The sequence below is a fragment of the Pseudophryne corroboree genome, chromosome 8, assembly GCF_028390025.1.
Source record: "Pseudophryne corroboree isolate aPseCor3 chromosome 8, aPseCor3.hap2, whole genome shotgun sequence".
Classification (NCBI taxonomy): Eukaryota; Metazoa; Chordata; class Amphibia; order Anura; family Myobatrachidae; genus Pseudophryne; species Pseudophryne corroboree.
The window spans coordinates 40,825,294-40,841,793 of record NC_086451.1 but is presented as its reverse complement, the minus strand read 5'-3'; the positions used below and the strand labels follow the sequence as shown (position 1 = coordinate 40,841,793).

Here is a 16,500-nt window from a genome sequence, read left to right as displayed (position 1 = left end):
CACCTTCTTCTGGTCCGTGTCCAGAATCATGCCCAGAAAGGGCAGACGCGTCGTAGGAATCAGCTGCGACTTAGGGATATTCAGAATCCAGCCGTGCTGTTGCAACACTTCCTGAGAGTGTGCTACGCTGATCAGCAACTGCTCTCTGGACCTCGCCTTTATGAGGAGATCGTCCAAGTATGGGATAATTGTGACCCCTTGCTTTCGAAGGAGCACCATCATTTCCGCCATTACCTTGGTAAATATTCTCGGTGCCGTGGAGAGCCCAAACGGCAACGTCTGGAATTGGTAATGACAGTCCTGTACCACAAATCTGAGGTACTCCTGATGAGGTGGATAAATGGGGACATGCAAGTAAGCATCCTTGATGTCCAGAGACACCATAAAATCCCCCTCTTCCAGGCTTGCAATGACCGCTCTGAGCGATTCCATTTTGAACTTGAATCTTTTCAGATAAATGTTCAGGGACTTTAAATTCAATATGGGTCTGACCGAACCGTCCGGTTTCGATACCACAAACATCGTGGAATAGTAACCCCTTCCCTGTTGAAGGAGGGGAACCTTTACCACCACCTGCTGGAGATATAACTTGTGAATTGCCGCTAACACTACCTCCCTTTCCATGGGGGAAGCTGGCAGGGCCGATTTGAGGTAACGGTGAGGGGGCATCACCTCGAATTCCAGCTTGTATCCCTGAGACACAATCTGTATAGCCCAGGGATCCACCTGTGAGCGAACCCACTGGTGGCTGAAATTGCGGAGACGCGCCCCCACCGCTCCTGGCTCCACCTGTGGAGCCCCAGCGTCATGCGGTGGATTTAGTGGAAGCCGGGGAGGACTTCTGTTCCTGGGAACTAGCTGTATGGTGCAGCTTCTTTCCTCTACCCCTGCCTCTGGCAAGAAAGGACGCACCTCTGACCTTCTTGCTTCTTTGTGATCGAAAGGACTGCATTTGGTAATACGGTGCTTTCTTAGGCTGTGAGGGAATATATGGCAAAAAATTTGACTTCCCAGCCGTAGCTGTGGAAACTAGGTCCGAGAGGCCGTCCCCAAACAATTCCTCACCCTTGTAAGGTAAAACCTCCATGTGCTTTTTGGAGTCGGCATCACCTGTCCATTGCCGAGTCCACAGGACCCTTCTGGCAGAAATTGACATTGCATTTATTCTAGAGCCCAGTAGGCAAATGTCCCTCTGGGCATCCCTCATATATAGGACAGCGTCTTTTATATGCCCCAGGGTCAGTAAAATGGTATCCTTGTCTAAGGTATCCATTTCCTCAGACAGATTATCTGTCCATGCTGCTATAGCACTACACATCCAGGCCGACGCAATTGCTGGCCTCAGTAGAGTACCTGAATGTGTATAAACAGACTTCAGGATACTTTCCTGCTTCCTATCTGCAGGATCCTTTAGGGCGGCCGTATCCTGTGACGGCAGGGCCACCTTCTTAGATAAGCGTGTCAGCGCTTTATCTACCCTAGGGGAGGATTCCCAGCGCACCCTGTCCGTTGGCGGGAAAGGATACGCCATAAGTAACCTTTTGGAAATCAGCACCTTCCTATCGGGGGAATCCCACGCTTTTTCACATAATTCATTTAGCTCATGTGAAGGGGGAAAAGTCACCTCTTGCTTTTTCTCCCCATACATATAAACCCTCTTGTCAGGGACAGGGTTTACCTCTGATATGTGCAAAACATCCCTCATTGCTATAATCATGTAGCGGATGGCTTTAGCCATTTTAGGCTGCAATTTTGCATCATCCTCATCGACACTGGAGTCAGAATCCGTGTCGATATCTGTGTCAACAATTTTGGATAGTGGGCGCTTCTGAGACCCTGACGGCCTTTGCGCTGTAGGATCAGGCATGGGCTGAGACCCCGACTGTCCCAAGGCATCAGCTTTATCCAACCTTTTATGCAAGGAGTTTACATTATCATTTAACACCTTCCACATATCCATCCAATCAGGTGTCGGAGCCGTCGGCGGAGACACGTCATTCATCTGCACTTGCTCTGCCTCCACATAGCCCTCTTCGTCAAACATGTCGACACACGCGTACCGACACACCACACACACAGGGGATGCTCTATATGAGGGCAGGACCCCCACAAGGCCTTTTGGAGACAGAGAGAGAGTATGCCAGCACACACCCCAGCGCTATATGACCCAGGAATCACACAGTAACTTAGTGTTTACCCAGTAGCTGCTGTATATATGATTAATGCGCTAAATTTATGTGCCTCCCCTCTCTTTTTACCCTTTCTACCGTGAGTCTGCAGGGGAGAGCCTGGGGAGCTTCCTCTCAGCGGAGCTGTGGAGAGAAAATGGCGCTGGTGAGTGCTGAGAAAGAAGGCCCCGCCCCCTCAGCGGCGGGCTTCTGTCCCGCGATTTTGTGTGAAATTAATGGCGGGGGCTCATGCATATAACAGTGTCCAACTGTATATATGCTGCTTTTGCCAGGAGGTACTTAATTGCTGCCCAGGGCGCCCCCCCCCTGCGCCCTGCACCCTACAGTGACCGGAGTGTGTGGGTTAGTGTGGGCGCAATGGCGCACAGCTGCAGTGCTGTGCGCTACCTCATATGAAGACAGGAGTCTTCTGCCGCCGATTTTGACGTCGTCTTGCTTCAACCCGCCGGCTTCTGTCTTCTGGCTCTGCGAGGGGGACGGCGGCGCGGCTCCGGGAACGGACGACCAAGGTTAGGTTCCTGTGTTCGATCCCTCTGGAGCTAATGGTGTCCAGTAGCCTAAGAAGCGCAACCTAGCCGCAGTTAGTAGGTTTGCTTCTCTCCCCTCAGTCCCACGTAGCAGAGAGTCTGTTGCCAGCAGAAGCTCTCTGAAAATAAAAAAACCTAACTAAAATACTTTCTTATTAGCAAGCTCAGGAGAGCTCACTAAAATGCACCCAGCTCTGTCCGGGCACAGATTCTAACTGAGGTCTGGAGGAGGGGCATAGAGGGAGGAGCCAGTGCACACCAGTAGTACTAAATCTTTCTTAGAGTGCCCAGTCTCCTGCGGAGCCCGTCTATTCACCATGGTCCTTACGGAGTCCCCAGCATCCACTAGGACGTTAGAGAAACTATATACAAGTCTTGCAGAAGTAGTCCGCACTTGGGACGGGCGCCCAGCATCCTCTACGGACTACGAGAAAAAGATTTACCGGTAGGTTTAAAATCTTATTTTCTCTTACGTCCTAGAGCATGCTGGGGACTCCGTAAGGACCATGGGGATTATACCAAAGCTCCCAAACGGGCGGGAGAGTGCGGATGACTCTGCAGCACCGACTGAGCAAACAGGAGGTCCTCCTCAGCCAGGGTATCAAACTTATAGAACTTTGCAAAGGTGTTTGAACCCGACCAAGTAGCAGCTCGACATAGTTGTAGTGCCGAGACCCCTCGGGCAGCCGCCCAAGACGAGCCCACCTTCCTAGTGGAATGGGCCTTGACCGATTTTGGTAACGGCAATCCAGCCGTAGAATGCGCCTGCTGAATCGTGTTACAGATCCAGCGAGCAATAGTCTGCTTTGAAGCAGGGGCGCCAACCTTGTTGGCTGCATATAGGACAAACAGTGCTTTTGTTTTTCTGACTCTAGCCATTCTGGCCACGTAAATTTTCAAAGCCTTGACTACATCAAGGGACTCGGAATCCTCCAAGTATCGTGTAGCCACAGGCACCACAATAGGTTGGTTCATATGAAAAGCTGACACCACCTTAGGCAAGAATTGAGGACGGGGCCACAATTCCGCTCTATCCATATGGAAAACCAGATAGGGGCTTTTATGAGACAAAGCCGCCAATTCCGACACTCGCCTAGCCGAAGCCAAGGCTAATAACATGACCACCTTCCAAGTGAGATATTTTAACTCCATCGTTTGAAGTGGTTCAAACCAGTGCGACTTAAGGAAACTCAACACCACGTTAAGGTCCCAAGGCGCCACCGGAGGTATAAAAGGAGGCTGAATATGCAGCACTCCCTTCACAAAAGTCTGTACTTCTGGGAGAGAAGCCAATTCTTTTTGAAAGAAAATGGATAAGGCCGAAATCTGAACCTTAGTGGAGCCTATTTATAGGCCCAAATTCACTCCAGTCTGTAGGAAGTGAAGGAAACGGCCCAGATGGAATTCTTCCGTAGGAGCATTCCTGGCCTCACACCAAGAAACATATTTTCGCCATATACGGTGATAATGTTTAGCTGTCACGTCCTTCCTAGCCTTTATCAGCGTAGGAATGACCTCATCCAGAATGCCTTTTTCCGCTAGGATCCTGCATTCAACCGCCATGCCGTCAAACGCAGCCGCGGAAAGTCTTGGAACAGACAGGGCCCCTGTTGCAACAGGTCCTGTCGTAGAGGAAGAGGCCACGGATCTTCTGTGAGCATTTCCAGCAGATCCGGATACCAGGTCCTTCGTGGCCAATCTGGAACAGTGAGAATTGTTCTCACTCCTCTTTTTCTTATTATTCTCAACACCTTGGGTATGAGAGGAAGAGGAGGAAAAACATAGACCGACTGGAACACCCACGGTGTCACTAGGGCGTCTACAGCTACCGCCTGAGGGTCTTTTGATCTGGCGCAATACCTCTGTAGCTTTTTGTTGAGGCGGGACGCCATCATGTCTATCTGGGGCAGTCCCCACTGACTTGCAATCTGTGCGAAGACTTCCTGATGAAGTCCCCACTCTCCTGGATGCAGGTCATGAAGTAAGGTCTCCGCTTGACGTAGGGCGTTGTATATGGCCCTCAGTTCCAGGATGTTGATGTGAAGACAAGTCTCTTGACTTGACCAAAGACCTTGGAAGTTTCTTCCCTGTGTGACTGCTCCCCAACCTCGGAGGCTCGCGTCCGTGGTCACCAGGATCCAGTCCTGAATGCCGAACCTGCGGCCTTCTAGAAGGTGAGCACTCTGCAGCCACCACAGGAGAGATACCCTGGCTCTGGGGGACAGGGTGATCAACTGATGAATTTGTAGATGTGACCCGGACCACTTGTCCAGTAGGTCCCATTGGAAAGTCCTCGCATGGAACCTGCCGAAGGGAATGGCTTCGTATGATGTCACCATCTTTCCCAGGACTCGAGTGCAGTGATGCACTGACACCTGTTTTGGCTTCAATAGGTTCCTGACCAGAGTCATGAGTTCCTGAGCTTTTTCTATCGGAAGATAAACCCTTTTCTGGTCTGTATCCAGAATCATGCCCAAGAAGGTCAGACGAGTCGTAGGAACCAACTGCGACTTCGGGATATTGAGAATCCAGCCGTGTTGCTGTAACACCTTCAGTGAAAGTGAGACGCTGTTCAGCAACTGCTCTCTTGATCTCGCTTTTATGAGGAGATCGTCCAAGTACGGGATAATTGTGACACCTTGCTTGCGCAGGAGCACCATCATTTCCGCCATTACCTTGGTGAAAATCCTCGGGGCCGTGGAAAGCCCAAACGGCAACGTCTGAAATTGGTAATGACAATCCTGTACCGCAAATCTCAGGTACGCCTGATGAGGTGGATAAATGGGAACATGAAGGTACGCATCCTTTATGTCCAGAGATACCATAAAATCCCCCCCTTCCAGGCTGGCGATGACCGCTCTTAGCGATTCCATCTTCAACTTGAACCTTTTCAAGTATAGGTTCAGGCATTTTAAATTTAAAATGGGTCTGACCGAACCGTCCGGTTTCGGGACTACAAACAGGGTTGAGTAATATCCCCTCCCTTGTTGAAGCAGGGGAACCTTGACCACCACCTGTTGAAGATACAATTTGTGAATTGCATTTAACACTATCTCCCTTTCCGGGGGAGAAGCTGGTAGGGCCGATTTGAAAAACCGGCGAGGAGGCACCTGTTCGAATTCCAGCTTGTAACCCTGAGAAACAATTTCTATTGCCCAGGGATCCACCTGTGAGTGAACCCAGATGTGGCTGAAAACTCGAAGACGTGCCCCCACTGGGGCGGACTCCTTTAGCGGAGCCCCAGCGTCATGCGGTGGATTTTGAAGAGGCCGGGGAGGACTTCTGTTCCTGGGAACTAGCTGTGTTGTGCAGCTTTTTTCCTCTGCCCTTACCTCTGGCAAGAAAAGACGCACCTCGTACTTTCTTGTTTCTTTGTGATCGAAAGGACTGCATTTGATAATGTGGCGCTTTCTTAGGCTGTGAGGGAATATAAGGCAAAAAATTTGATTTACCAGCTGTAGCTGTGGAGACCAGGTCCGAGAGACCTTCCCCAAACAATTCCTCACCCTTGTAAGGTAAATCCTCCATATGCCTCTTTGAGTCGGCATCACCTGTCCATTGCCGGGTCCATAGGACTCGTCTAGCAGAAATCGACATAGCGTTGATTCTAGAACCCAGTAGACTAATGTCTCTTTGAGCATCTCTCATATATAAGACAGCATCTTTTATATGCCCTAGGGTCAATAAAATGGTATCCTTATCTAGGGTCTCAATTTCCGCTGATAAGGTATCTGTCCATGCTACTACAGCGCTACAAACCCAGGCCGACGCAATCGCCGGTCTGAGTAAGGTACCAGAATGTGTGTAAATGGACTTCAAGGTAACCTCCTGCTTGCGGTCAGCAGGATCCCTGAGGGTAGCCGTATCTTGGGATGGCAGCGCTACCTTTTTGGATAAGCGTGTCAATGCTTTGCCCACCCTAGGGGAGGATTCCCACCGTATCCTGTCCGTTGGCGGGAAAGGATACGCCATAAGAATCCTTTTGGGAATCTGCAGTTTTTTGTCTGGAGATTCCCAAGCTTTTTCACATAATTCGTTCAACTCATGTGAGGGGGGAAAGGTTATCTCAGGTTTCTTTCCCTTATACATGTGTACCCTCGTGTCAGGGACAGGGGGTTCCTCTGTGATATGCAAAACATCTTTTATTGCAATAATCATATATCGAATACATTTAGCCAACTTTGGCTGTAACTTTGCATCATCGTAGTCGACACTGGAGTCAGAATCCGTGTCGGTATCTGTGTCTACTATTTGGGATAGTGGGCGCTTTTGAGACCCCGAAGGTCCCTGCGACATAGGGACAGACATGGGTTGACTCCCTGGCTGTTCCCTAGCTTCAGCTTTGTCTAATCTTTTGTGCAATAAATTTACATTAGCACTTAAAACATTCCACATATCCAGTCAGGTGTCGGCGTTGTCGACTGAGACACCACATTCATTTGCTCCCCCTCCTCCCTAGGAGAGCCTTCTACCTCAGACATGTCGACACACGCGTACCGACACACCACACACTCAGGGAATCCTCTTATCTGAAGACAGTTCCCCCACAAGGCCCTTTGAAGAGACAGAGAGAGAGTATGCCAGCACACACCCAGCGCTATATGACCCAGGAAAAAAACACAATAAATATATGTTTACCCAGTAGCGCTGTTTATATATATATATATATATATATATATATATATATATATATGCGCCAAATTATGTCCCCCCCCCCTTCTTTAAAACCCTCTTTCACTGTGTAATAAGCAGGGAAGAGTCCGGGGAGCTTCCTCTCAGCGCTGTGCTGTGGAGAAAATGGCGCTGGTGAGTGCTGACGGAGAAGCCCTGCCCCCTCGGCGGCGGGCTTCTGTCCCGCTCAAATATACTAAAAACTGGCGGGGGCTCTTTATATATACAGTGCCGAGCTGTATATATATATATATATATATATATTTGCCAAAGAGAGGTTCATATGCGGCCCAGGGCGCCCCCCTGCGCCCTGCACCCTTACAGTGACTGCCGTGTGTGAGGTGTATGGGAGCAATGGCGCACAGCGTTACTGCTGTGCGTTACCTCAGTGAAGATCATGAAGTCTTCTGCCGCCTCTGAAGTCTTATTTTCTTCTCATACTCACCCGACTTCTATCTTCCGGCTCTGCGAGGAGGACAGCGGCGCGGCTCTGGGACGGACGGCGAGGGTGAGACCTGCGTACCGATCCCTCTGGAGCTAATGGTGTCCAGTAGCCTAAGAAACAGAGCCTAGCATTAAAGTAGGTCTGTTTCTCTCCCCTCAGTCCCTCGATGCAGGGAGTCTGTTGCCAGCAGGCTCCCTGAAAATAAAAAACCTAACAAATATACTTTCTGACGGGAAACTCAGGAGAGCTCCCTGTAATGCACCCAGCCTCCTCTGGGCACAGTAGTAAACTGAGGTTTGGAGGAGGGACATAGAGGGAGGAGCCAGTGCACACCCATACCTAAAGTCTTTCTTAAAGTGCCCATGTCTCCTTCGGAGCCCGTCTATCCCCATGGTCCTTACAGAGTCCCCAGCATCCTCAAGGACGTAAGAGTTATTATTATTATTATTATTATTAATAATAATAATAATAATAATAATAATAGTATAGCACTGGGTCTGTAAAGTCACCCCATATGACCTTTGGTTGTGGATTGTGTTTGGAGAACCAGATTAGAAAGACTTCTATACAGTACAGTATATGGTGCTCTTTGAATGGAAACTGTTGTTGACCATTACGGAGGACACAATGAACAATTGTAATGCTGTTCAATTGATTTGTGTTGCAACAGCCCACTTAGGTGACATCATTTGAAAAATACATTTTATACATGGCTAGCACATCCTCCTGAGGTACCTATAGTCTAAATTTGTATTTTAAACAAGGCTTTGAAGTTGCTCCATAGTGCTCTAAGTAGTGAATCTTGAATTTTAACAGCCCTGTTCCAAATCTCCCAGAAATGTTTTTCTTCCCCAAATGTAGGCACGTATGCTCTGTACAGCTGCAGCATACTTTAGTGACATATTTGTTTTTCTCCATTTGATTATTCTAAACTCCACGTATAATCCAATCAAATTTATATTTTTGTTGCTTCAAGGAGATCCGACGTCTCGATGATGACACCTTGGTTTGCTCCAATTGTATGGGATGGCAGCTTTAATACTGACATACTGAATGCGCAATTCCATCTGAAAAAAGCCCGCATTGGCCTCACTGTGTTTGCTATTAAAAAGTAAGTTATGAAATGTTCTTAGTCATTATGTTTGGTAATCTCCAGACTAAGAGAGTTAGATTTGGGTGGGTTTTTTATTTCTGTGCAGGGTAAATACTGGCTGCTTTATTTTTACACCGCAATTTAGATTTCAGTTAGAACACACCCCATCCAAGTAGATAATCATACCAATTTAACTTCACTCTCACAAGAAGTACATAGCAGGATGGATCCTGATCACAACAAGAGCTGTCATCACTCGGCTCTGGAATAACACTTCTATTCCACTTCTGACAATTTTAGTTAAGGTACAGAACCAGAGGCAGAACTCTGGGAGGCAACGGAGTCAGCTGCCACCGGGCTCCTGTTTTGAAGAGGGGCACCTCTCCTCCTGTTCCGTGTGTTCAACAACATTAATCAATTAAGTTAATTGACAGCAGCCGGTATCTCTTCCGTAGCCGACTTCCCCACTAGTCACTACACCTTACAAATCACACCCTCTTTATTATAGATATACTAGAAGTAGACACCTTACTGATGAAGCTATTTGCTCATATAAAGGAAACATGACAATTCTAACTATATGAAGTTATTTCTCTGACGATTACAAGTAACTTCATATTTTTTGAATTCTCATACTTCCTATGCAAGAGCAGATATCTCCACCAGTATGGTGCATGTTTCCAGTGTAAAAGGTTGTGGGCTCTAATCCTGAATATGACATTTGCAAATTAATTGTCAGAGAAATAATCAGCATTGTGAGTGACTGAGCAGATCTATGTAGTGTGTGGTTGGACCCCTACATAGATCTGCCTAGTTGCAATGGATTTGTAGTAGCTTCATATACTGTAGTTAGAATTAGAGATGAGCGGGTTCGGTTTTACTCGGATCTCAAAACGGCATTTTATTGGCTCATGGATGATATATAGGGCGGGCACCAATATTTTTCTTGCCTCCGGGCAACTGGGACAAACTTACGCCACTGTACAGAACAGTTATACTACAGATAGTGTTGGTTTCCACAACTCCTATAATGCCTCCTCTTGCCTGACTAAAAGGCTTCCAAGTACAGTACACCCATTATACTGCACATATAATTACCCACACACTCTCTCTTGAAATTAACCATTTAAGACGTTTTCTGTACTTCGTGGAAAACTGGGTAGCATTTCTAGGAACACTGCCCTACTGTAAATTGCACTGTTTTCTTGTTGTTGGTTTTCCCCTCACCATTTTTCTCCCACCTATTGTATGCCTGGTTTTCCTCATTGTATATAAAAAATCATTTGTAAGAAATCTAATCTCCTATATAATTGCCCAGATCTGTGACTCTGTGCCTCTAACGCTGGGTGGAGTCACAGATCTGGTCAAACCTCTCCTCCATCAGGGTCCTCCTCTCACTATTCACCCCCCCTGGCCTGGTGCCTCCAGGGGAGGTGATGGTTACCAGGAAGCGAGGCCCGGCCGTCTGCCCCCGCACCCCATCTCAACCAGCCAGCAGCAAGGAGGAGGAGAGCCCGGCCAGTCACCAGCCCCGTGGCACCCCCGCCTCACACACCGCAGCCCCAGCGACAGTGGAGGAGGAGAGCCCAGCCAATCACCCAGCCCCGCGGCGCCCCCGCCACACACACCGCAGCCCCGGCGATCGTGGAGAAGAGCACTGCCAGTCACCAGCCCCGGCCACACACACCGCAGCCCTGGCGACAGTGGAGGAGGAGGAGAGCCCGGCCAGTCACCAGCCCCGCAACCCCGGCCACACACGCCCCAGCGACAGTGGAGGAGAGCCCGACCAGTCACCAGCACCGCGGCGCCCCCGCCGCACACACCGCAGCCCCGGCCAGCAGCACAGAGGGAGACCCATGTGTCTATGAAGCCCGCTGCCCTCCGGCCTCCTGGAGATCTGCGTCCTGGTGGGCGGCCCTGTGGAGAAGATCCAGGAGATACACAAGGTGGGTGCAGGGTGACTGTGATACTAATGTCACCAGCCTCTGCCAGTCACCTTATTCCGGGGCAACATTCCCCACTGCCTGCTGTCTGCCTTACCTCACTGCATAGTGCCTCATATATTCCTAATTTCCTCTCTGCACAGTGCCTCCATCTGCCCTCTGCACCGTGCCCCCCTCTGTCCTCTGCGCCCCCATCTGCACTGTGCCCCCTCTGCTCTCTGCACTGTGCCCCCATCTGCTCTTTGCGCTGTGCCCCCATCTGTGCTGTGCCCCCCCACTGCTTGCAGCACTGTGCCTGGCTCTGCGCTGTGCCCCCCTCTGCTCTGCACTGTGCCCCCTCTGCGCTGTGCTTCCATCTGCCCTCTGCACTGTGATACCCCTGCTCTCTGCACTGTGCCCCCCTCTGCGCTGTGCTTCCATCTGCCCTCTGCACTGTGACACCCCTGCTCTCTGCACTGTGCCCCCCTCTGCGCTTCCATCTGCCCTCTGCACTGTGATACCCCTGCTCTCTGCCGCTCTCTGCGCTTCCATCTGCCCTCTGCACTGTGACACCCCTGCTCTCTGTACTGTGCCCCCCTCTGCGCTGTGCTTCCATCTGCCCTCTGCACTGTGACCCCCCTGCTCTCTTCACTATGCCCCCCCTGCTCTCTGCACTGTGTCCCCCTTTGCGCTGTTCCTCCATCTGACCTCTGCGCTGTGCCCCCTCTACTCTCTGCACTGTGCCCCCCTGTGCTCTCTGTGCTCAGCCCCCCTCTACCCTGTGCCTCCATCTGACCTTTGCGCTCTTCCCCCTTTGCTCTCTGCGCTGTGCCCCCCTCTACTCTCTGCACTGTGCCCCCCCCGTGCTGTGCCCCCCTCTGGCCTCTGCGCTGTGCCCCCCTCTGCACTGTGCCCCCTCTGCTCTCTGCTACTGTGCCCTCCTCTGCCCTCTGTGCTGTTCCCCCCTCTGCGCTGTTCCTCCATCTGACCTCTGCGCGGTGCCCCCCACTGCTCTCTGCCCCCCTCTACTCTCTGCACTGTGCCCCCCCCCCGTGCTGTGCCCCCCTCTGGCCTCTGCGCTGTGCCCCCTCTGCTCTCTGCTACTGTGCCCTCCTCTGCCCTCTGTGCTGTTCCCCCCTCTGCGCTGTTCCTCCATCTGACCTCTGCGCGGTGCCCCCCACTGCTCTCTGCCCCCCTCTACTCTCTGCACTGTGCCCCCCCCGGTGCTGTGCCCCCTCTGCTCTCAGCACTGTGCCCCCTCTGCGCTGTGCCCCCTTTGTTCTCTGCACTGTGCCCCCCTCTGCCCCCTCTGCTCTCTGCACTGTGCCCCCCTCTATGCTGTGCCCCCTTCTGCTCATGCATTGTGTCCCCATTTGCGCTGTTCCTCCATCTGACCTCTGTGCTGTGCCCCCTCTACTCTCTGCACTATGCCCCCCTCTGCACTGTGCCCCCCTCTGCTCTCTACAGGGTGCCCCTACCTACACTGTGCCCCCCTCTGCTCTCTGCCTCTCACTGCCCTCTGCACTGTGCCCCCCTCTGCTCTATGCATGGTGCCCCCCTCTGCTCTATACGCTTTGCCCCCCACTGCGCAGTGCCCCCCTCTGCTCTATGCATGGTGCCCCCCTCTGCCCTCTGCACTGTGCCCCCCTCTGCTCTCTGCATGGTGTACCGCACATAGGTGGTCATCCCGAGTTGTTCGCAGCCAGCAACTTTTTGCTGCTACTGCGATCAACTAGTCCACGCTTATGGGGGAGAGTATTTTAGCTTAGCAGAGTGCGATCGCTTGTGAAGCCCTGCTAAGCTAAAAAAAATTCAAGTGAAACAAGACCAGCCCTGGACATACTTACCCTGTGCGACGATCTCTGTGATGCTGGGGCCGGCTTTGACGTCCGATATCCACCCTCCGTTCTCCTGGACACACCTGCGTTTTCTTCTCCACTCCCCGAAAACGGTCTCCAATGGTCTGGTGACGCCCAGGTACGCCTTCTTTCTGTCAATCCTTCTTGCGGTCGGCTCTGCGACCGCTTTTTTCATAAAACTGTGATGTAACCCGGCGACCCTTGTCGCCGGACAACGTCGTGCACGTGCAGTGCGGCTGGTGCGCATGCGCAATCCGGACCCGTTCGCACCGCAGCGACAAACCGCTGCGTGCGAACGGGTCGGAATGACTCCCATAGGATGAGGCCGCATCCTGCCATTGCTGCGGCCACCGAGGATCCCCTCTCCCGAGTTTCTGTCAGCCACCGGGGGCGCGCCCTGCACGTGTCACTGCCCAGCGCACTCCCGTCTGTCACCTGTTGCTGCTGCAGCCTAGGCGCAACCCCTACTCCGAGCCCCCACCGGCGTTACCCGGACAGCAATAGCAGCGCCAGCAGCAAGTGTGAGAGACCGCGCATCCAGTTCACTACAGCCCTACTACACCCCTACCCGCAACCGGTTCACTACTACACCCCTACCCCACCTGCAGCGCACCCACCCCTTCCCCACCCGCAGCGTCTCCAGAACCCCTCACCCATCTGCCACAGCCCTGCACCTGCCCTTCCCCACCCACGTCACGCATGCCCCTCCCCCACCTACAGCCCCTCCCGACCCCCTCCCCCATTTGTGATCCCCACTCCCCCCCACCCTATCTCACCTGCAGCACCTCTTGACCCCCTCCCCCATCCACCCCTCCCACAACCATAGCACTTTCAGACACCCTCCCCCATCCGCGGCACCTGGTCCTCCCCCACCCACGGTACCCCTGGACTCCCTCCCCCATCCGCGTTTCCACCGCACCCGCCACTCCACCTACCACAGCACCTACTAGGTGATTCATCAGGCCCTGCGTGCGCTGTTCACGCCGTCGCAAGGGGCTATGGTCCCTTAACCGTTGCACACCCTTTGTCCGTGCAATATTTCACCACTCACAAAATTATGATTGACGGTAATACTCCATATAATAAAAATGTTGCACGCCCCAAGGGTGTGCAAGGGTTAGGGAGAGCGTAGCCCCTTCCGACGGTGTGAAGAGCACCCGTAGGGCGCGATGAATCACCTAGTTTAAAATATGACCTTTATTTGAAACAAAAATAATACATCTGGTTCCAACACTGGGTCCGAGGGACACCTGCAGGGCTGCAAGCGTTTGGAGGTCCAGGACCAAATAAATTATTAATTAACCATGTGGAAAAAACAGAGCTGGTGGCTGCCAATCATAACATATGTGGATCAACAGAAGGGAAGCCACCACATAACTGAACCAGAGGATGACAGGTTAGCACAATTTGCTTCAATTAATATTTTTCCTGAATTTCTCAATAAGTAAGTTTTGGCCAAAGGGTGCCATGAAAAAAAATGGTACAATAGGTTACAGAGATTCAAGATAGTTTGAGAATCACCGCATAATTAGCAAAACTTGCTTGCCACAGTTATGACGAAATAGTGAATATTAAATAGCATCTGCTTGTTTTTCAGATATACGGTCTTTGTCCAGACTTTTATTAAAACTGCTGAAAAGTTCTTCATGGTAGGACATAAAGTCAACTATTATGTCTTTACGGACCGTGTTGGTGACATTCCCAATATCACTCTCAGTGAGGGCAGACACATGGTCATCCTGGAAGTCCCCGGTTACAAGAGATGGCAGGAAGTGTCAATGAGGCGCATGGAGATGATACGAGACTATGCCAGCCAACGATTCATCAACGAGGTGGACTACTTGGTGTGCGTAGACGTAGACATGGAGTTCAGTGACCATGTTGGGGTGGAGATTTTAAGTGATGTGTTTGGCACATTACATCCTGGCTTCTATGGAGCATCTCGTGACCACTTCACCTATGAGCGCAGGCGAGAGTCTACAGCTTACATTCCTACAGACGAGGGAGACTTTTACTATGCAGGGGGATATTTTGGTGGTACGGTGGAAGAGGTCTATAAGCTGACCAACTTCTGCCATAACGCTATGATGATGGACAAGGAAAACCACATTGAAGCCGTCTGGCATGATGAGAGCTATTTGAACAAGTATTTTCTTTATCACAAGCCAACGAAAATTCTCTCTCCTGAATATCTGTGGGACAATCATTTCGCGGTCCCAACATTCCTTAAAAGAAGAAGATTTGTTGCAGTTACCAAAAACCATAATGCAATACGGAACAAACGAGCATTGCCATTTGCAAGAGACAAGCGAACATTTTAGAGCTTGGTCTCCATTCGGCAGATTTGTAATTTTCCATAAATTAGAGCTTTGGAGGCCAAGCCAAATGCTCCCAAGGTACCATTGTCTTACTGTTACATAAGATGCACTCTCTACTATCCGTACATTTATGATGTACAGACATAGGGACAATTTGTTGACACTTCAGCTTTTGGAAACTAAACCTATATCCCAAACCTATATCTCAGTGAACTTCCTCTTCGGGACTGCTCTCTTTGCTATGGTGTAAGACCTTAGCAATCATACTTCCACTAATGGACCTGATGTGCAGAGCAGTTAGAAATGATATGAATGACCGCTAGTTAGACTGCCCTTAGTTATTAACGATTGGTGTTTTGCATTGGTGGGAATACTTGGCACTGAATTTAGAGGGGCTGATATAGCCGAAGTATCGTTTCTGTAAACATCTATTAATACAGACACTTCTGCCAAGTTATTATCCCAGCGACCGAGCCACAAATGCCCCACTTGCTGGTTGATAAGTAAAATTGCTGAAATAAGGTATCAAGGCAGCCATTTTGAATCTATGCAGCACTCAGTAGAGATGTGCATAGATCATCATGTTTTGTTTTTTATTTCTGTATTTATCTTCTTGTTTTGGTTTTGAAACACCACCTTCACATGATTTGTATTTGTTGTTTAATTGATAAAAACCACTCAAATTATATATTTTTTGCCTGTTTTCATTCCTACAGTGTTAGTAAGTTCAATAACATGAATTTCTAGTCGTTTCCAGTCATTTTTGACCACCTCACAGCTCACAATATTGTTCACCAATATAGGACAAAGACTGGCTGAACGAAGCATCAGAGCAACGGCACAAACACAAGGCAGTTACGGATAAGGATATAGCACATCTCTGTAACATTGAGAAACAGCAGTGACAGACAGCATGGCAGTTTAAAAAACTATATGACCCCATAGAATTATTTTTTGTAAAAGAGTCCACAGGGCAGTACAGGGAAATGGAGGTGGAGTATGTAGTGGAAGGCAGGCAAAGAAAGGATTGATTGATTAGTTAATTTATTTTGATTAAGAAATTTTTATGAGGAAGGAGGAGGGTACTATAGCCAGCAGGTCAGCCTCCTACGTTCTTTAACCCTTCTTGGGAATCCTTGGCTATTAACATTACTCTTTAACCCTTGCTGGATATCCTTGACTATTAACATTGCTCCTCTTCAACCCTTGTCAGGAATTCATGACACTAAATTTGCTCTTCAACCCTTATCAGGAATCTGTTAGTACTTACTATGTCATAAGTCATTTTGGATTACCCGTGCAAGTGTGTATTTCAAAAGAAGTAATGCACAAGTAGAATGAAACAATAGCTGGTTTATATGCAGATATATGCAGATATATATATATATATATATATATATATATATAATAACAAACAGCTTTCATTGGTGCCCTCACAGCCAGAGAAGATAGGTATATGCAAAGGTGCGGCACTCG

General features: G+C 49.9%; 1 protein-coding gene across 1 annotated transcript in view; it reads left to right on the top strand.

Moving 5' to 3' along the window:
- Positions 1 to 15,656, top strand: part of LOC134948354 (histo-blood group ABO system transferase-like) — an 82,824-nt gene extending 67,168 nt beyond the window's left edge. Inside the window, exons 5-6 of the mRNA XM_063936282.1 lie at positions 8,809 to 8,943; positions 14,304 to 15,656. Coding sequence (XP_063792352.1) covers positions 8,809 to 8,943; positions 14,304 to 15,027 — 859 coding nt within the window. The 3' untranslated portion in view covers positions 15,028 to 15,656. The remainder of the gene's footprint in view (positions 1 to 8,808; positions 8,944 to 14,303) is intronic.
- The last annotated feature ends 844 nt before the right edge of the window (positions 15,657 to 16,500 follow it).